The sequence below is a fragment of the Centruroides sculpturatus genome, unplaced genomic scaffold (assembly GCF_000671375.1).
Source record: "Centruroides sculpturatus isolate CEXI.00-Female unplaced genomic scaffold, Cexi_2.0 scaffold1164, whole genome shotgun sequence".
Lineage (NCBI taxonomy): Eukaryota > Metazoa > Arthropoda > Arachnida > Scorpiones > Buthidae > Centruroides > Centruroides sculpturatus.
The window spans coordinates 22,767-28,248 of NW_019385363.1; the positions used below are offsets into that span (position 1 = coordinate 22,767).

General features: G+C 32.5%; 1 protein-coding gene across 2 annotated transcripts in view; it reads left to right on the forward strand.

Annotated features, from left to right (window-relative positions):
• LOC111638151 overlaps window positions 1–3,106 on the forward strand; it is a 5,050-nt gene extending 1,944 nt beyond the window's left edge. Inside the window, exons 3-6 of one of the 2 annotated variants that reach the window (XR_002758803.1) lie at window positions 1–91; window positions 340–537; window positions 974–1,136; window positions 1,956–3,106. Coding sequence is in view for 1 of the 2 variants with exons in the window: in XM_023383795.1 (XP_023239563.1) it covers window positions 1–91; window positions 340–537; window positions 974–1,037 (353 nt within the window). In the remaining variant the exon portion in view is untranslated. Of the gene's footprint in view, window positions 92–339; window positions 538–973; window positions 1,160–1,955 lie in introns of those variants that run through there. The other variant, XM_023383795.1, reaches the window with a different exon arrangement.
• Window positions 3,107–5,482: the final 2,376 nt, after the last annotated feature.

A 5,482-nucleotide genomic window follows, 5' to 3' on the forward strand; every position in this document is an offset into this window, starting at 1 on the left:
ACGTTTTTGAAAATAACATCAAGCCTGCTTATAGAAAAGCTGTGATGAAGGTTCGACCAATCTGTCAGACGGCCTGCCAACGTTTTAACAGGTAAATTACATTACTGTTTGTATGTAATAAACTTGTGTATATTATATGTACGAGCTGTTTAACGAGGGGTTATTCTGAGAAATACGAGGAATCATCGTTTTAATTTTTCGATAAATAGTAATAAGTTTAATAGTTTCTTGCCCTGATGGGAAATTAAAGAAAATGTTTTCCAAGTGTTACCATTTATAAATATTCATCGTAATTCAATTCCAAAATTATATATTTATTGTATTTCTTTCCTTGTTTAGTGAGAGATTGGTCGAAGATGTGGAGGATGAAGGAGTGAACAATAGTGAGAGCGCGGTTCCTCCACGAAACACCAAAGCAGACGAAGACCCGGCAGAGCACGAAGACTGCGTGCAAGATAATCCTGGCCATTACAGGGATAGAAATAGATTGAAGAAATTCGGGTCGTTCTTTAAGAGCGTGTGGAAACCCTTTAAGAGGTAAGATGTTGTACGCGCGAACAAAGTTCGATTCAGCCTCTGAAATTGGCAAAAAATCGAGTGTGGCGCTAAGCCCAAGTATCGATTACACCAACAATTTTTATAGAATTAAGATCTAAACACAAATTTGAGTTGGAAATGTTTGCGAATCGCATAACTTTCACGTATTGTTCGGCGCTGTATCGGCCTATTCGTCCGCCAAGCCAGTGTCATTACTGATTGATAAAAAGTTAAGATAGAAATGAAAAAATAATGAAAAAATGAATTCAAAACGTCACCGAACCAATGAATTAGTAGAAAATTTCAAAATTTAACTTTCGCTCTTTGTAGGCCAACATTTACAGCCTATCGATACAGCGCCACAATATGTTTTAATGGAATTCAAATCGAGTTATACGTTTCCGATGAATAATTATACTTCTTTTTCTACATTTAGATCCGTGCAGAAGGTGTACAAAATGGCAAAAAGTGGAGAATGCGAGTACGTTCTGTTCGAGTAAGGATTTCTTTGCTTCTATCTGTCCATCGACAATAAGATCCCGCTCTGGAATAAGATTTGCCATAAATTATTTGCTGGATCTGGGCCGAGTTGGCTAATTGTAAGTTCTATGGCAACTTTATTGTATTCTACACCAAACACTTGGGAGATTTTACGGTCTCGGTTTATAAATTGACACAATATCTGACCGCGATTTTATAATAAAACATATACGCAATTAATCGCCGGAAACAGAAAAAATGGAAATATTTATGTACGGTATTAGCGTGGAAATGTATTATATTTTGATGCCATTGAGATCGTACCTACAGAAAACCCACGTTTTTAGGGTATCGGGCATACATAGCCTGTATATTCCTGTCCAAGTACTCACAATAATACATCGTGGAGTGGAAGTTGCTGGTCTCTTGACACAGCGAAAGCAATAGTATAAATGAATGTAGAAATTAAATTATCCAGTACTCTTACATGATTACGAGGACGGAAACATCCTAAAATAATCCAATTGACAATGATATATTTGATACATACATGACACGTGGCAGATTGCAATTAATTGCGGTAAGCAATATCATTTGGCATGTAACTACTGTATTTCTATTTTAGAAGGAAATAATATTCTTAATTTTGTTTTTTTTTTATTTGATATTTCTTTGTTTTCGTTGTTTGTTGTACATTCCTTTAATTACTTTGTATATAATCGCATTTATTCTTAATTTTGTTTTCATTTAATATTTATTTGTTTTCGTTGTTTGTTGTATATTTAAAAATATTCAAAAAATAACAAAAAGAAATTGTAAAGTTTAAAACTTCATAAATAAAATCTAAAAATCTCCTAAAAAGTAAAGTTTTAAAATTACAAAAATAATTTTCAATTTATAAGTAAAAATTAAAATATTGGTTTTTCATTCACTTTTAGATACGGTTTTTTCTGCAAACCATCGATAACTTCTCCTAATTTTGACATCCCGATTGCGTCAATGCCAAGTTCGATTATGACTTCCCAATTTTGACTTTATCCCGGCTGTGTCTCCTTATTAATGTCTTATAGTCAATTATCATTTACTTGAATTGGTCTACACGAATTTGGACTCTCGATTTATGTCTACTTCACGAATCTGGACTCTCCCGAATTACGTCTATCCCGGATTTGACTCCTCAATTGTGTCTGTACTCGAATTGGACTCTCCCGAATTATGTCAACCCCGGATTTGACTCATGAATGGTGTCTGCACTCGAATTTGGACTCTCCCGAATTATGTCAACCCCGGATTTGACTCATGAATGGTGTCTGCACTCGAATATGGGCTCTCCCGAATTACGTCTACTGCTAATTTGATTCATGAATGGTGTCTACACTCGAATTTGGACTCACCCGAATTACGTCTATCTCGAATTTGACTTCAGAATCCTGTCTATATTGGAATTTAGACTCTTCCGGCTTGTGTCTGTGCTCAAATTTGACTCCCAATTTTTGTCATCCCTGGAACTTGGACTCTCCGGAATTGTGTTTTAATTTCTTATTGGAACGACACGCTCAACAAATTGATATTTGTTATTCAGACACTAGTAAAAGGATTAATTGCAAAACAAATTTTTTATACATAAAACGTTTGATAAATTAATTGATTATTAATATATTAATTAATAATTTTAATCTCAATTATAAATTGTTGTATATTTATATTTGTAAAACATTAATAGTAATTGTTACGGCCTAATTAAGGCATCCAAGCGATAGTCGAGAGCTCTCGCACACATTAAAATATGTGTTTGGACCTATATAAATGTTATTAAAAGTCTGTTTAAAAATGCCTCGATAAAGAATAAAACTTATGTAATTTGTAAAAACATAATGTTTGCAAAAATAAAACAGTTTCTGCAGATCTAATCTTTTTCTGTTCTTTTGTAAGCGCATTCCTTTTAAGAAAGGATAATTTTAGAGAAACAGTTAAAGTGGCAAAGGTACACTTGCCACTCCGAGGGTTTATTTATTTATTTTTTCACTCGCTCCTCTGGGCACTAAGAGGGCCTCTTTATTTAGCAAGCCTGTTGCGGGTTAAGCCAGGTGTTGATCAACGACGACCCATAAATACTCGAGGTTCGGGGGGTGTTGCTAATACTGTTATTGTGAACTAGCAGATGTGCCCGGCGTTGCTCGGAAAAAAGTAACGATAGCAAAGATTAAGATTAGTAGATTATAGCCGATCTTACCCGTTTTCACCGAGTGCAACAATTAGGTTTCGATACTAAGTATAAAATTTTTAGCTATCTGCTTACCACACTGGGATAACGATAATGAAGGTTGGCAGCAACCACTAACCGCTAAGTGATTAATTAATAACAAACGTTTTCGTAACCCCTTTTGGGTTCTTTTTCAGATATACTAAATTCGAAAAATATGCTGGATCTTCCTAAATAATCTAAATATATAAAATTACTTGTCCTGACTGACTGGGTGATTCATCATCGCCCAGAGCAAACGGCTGAATCTAAAGAGGTGAAATTTGATGCACAGTTAGTGTACGTCATGAAAACGCATACTAAGAAGGGATTTTTCGAAATTCCCCCGCGGGGGGAGAGGGAGAGAATTAAGGCTTAACCGGAAGAACGGCTTCTACTGTACTATTTTATATGCGATTTTTTGTTTTCAACTACGTTTAGTCTTCATTGAGTACTTAGGTGTATTAAATTGATAACATTTCAGACATTGTTATAAATATTTTTATCCATTTCGATTTTAAAAATGTTCGAACCGTTTTAAATTCGAATTTGTTATTGCATATTGGTTCGATTATAGAACGATTGTAAACTTTCCAGAAAATTGATCAAATTGAAAATAGTTCGTTTGATTCTCGGCAATTCTCATCATTCTCAGCGGTAGGTGTTATATAACAATTACTATGGTTGTTGAAATACTGAATATAAATAGTGTTTGCTTGAAAATTTTTCGCGGGCGAAGTCGCGGGTAACAGCTAGTTAAGAATATATAGACAATATTTCGAATGACGATATACTGTTTATTTGTATTAATCTTTGCTGTCCCTACCATATTTTCGTATGCACCATCTAAAAAATCTAGAAAGATTCCTTCAGTAAGAAACCCACTTCATTCATTCAAAAGCCTGTAAAATTTAAAAAGATGATGCAAGTTATGTTGAACAAGCATCAAGTTATGAATTAGCAACAAATAATTTTCAACATAATTCTACAATATTCAATAAAGATTTTAGTTCTGAGAAATGTAAAGCTAAAAATAAAATAATTGATGAGTTAAAAAGCATAATATTGAAAAGGGATAAAATAATTTTTAAATTACACTTTAAATTAATCAATTTCCATAAAAGATCAGTTAGGAATAGAATACAAAAATTTAGAGATTGCCAAAATGATAAGAACAGATGTACAAAACATATTTAATTAAACAGATTGCATTTCTCGAAAATTAATGTGTTTTAAAAAATGGTCCAACCAAACAGTATGTACAGCATTAAGATTGAGATTTAGCTGTGGTTCAAAAGGTTATGACAGCTTACTTAAATGCAATCTGCCTTATCCGTTCTTAAGAGTCTTACGTAGACGACTAGAAAACTTAAAATTTGAAAGTGGAATAGTGTATAAACTATTTGATTTTTTAAAAATAACATGGAAACAAATAAAGAAAAGCAGTGAAAAAGAAAAAGTTTTAATTTTGGACGAAACATCACTAACTCCAAGCACTGATTATGACACAAGTACTAATACATATGGCGAGGTAACGTTACCAAATCATACAGGCTTGGCTACTCATTCACTAGTCTTTATGTTAAGTGGTATATTTACAAAGTGGAAACAGACTGTTGCATACTTTTATACTAGCAACTCAACAGAAGGTTCTGTTTTAAAAAAATATAATTCTTGATATAATTAAATATAATGAAGTTGTGGGATGAATTGTCAATGCTATAACATCTGATATGGATCTATAAATCAGACAATGTGGAAAATCTTTGGCATTGTTAGTGGAAAATTTAGTTAATGTGTATATTATATTCTACATCCTTATTGTCCAGAAGAAACCATTGAGTTTATTGCTGATCCAGTGCATCTTTTTAAAAATATTTATTTTTGTAATAGTATAACTGTATACTGTAGATATTTTATGCGTAATAGAATCAAATTTTTATATTTGTTCAACTCTTTATTTATATTTCTACACAAATAAAAATTATATAAAAGGTACCGATTTAAACAAAAATTTATAATTTCTTTTATAATTTTAAAAATAAATGGCATTAGTTTACCTGGTGAATAGACGGGACGACGAGATATATACTTTTGTTCTCCGAGACATTTCGTATAATTTTGTCACGTTTATTCAATCTATTTTTAGAACATAACACAAAACAACTTTAATTATTAACATTCAGGATATTAAAAAAAGAGAGAGAGAATTGGCACGTCACT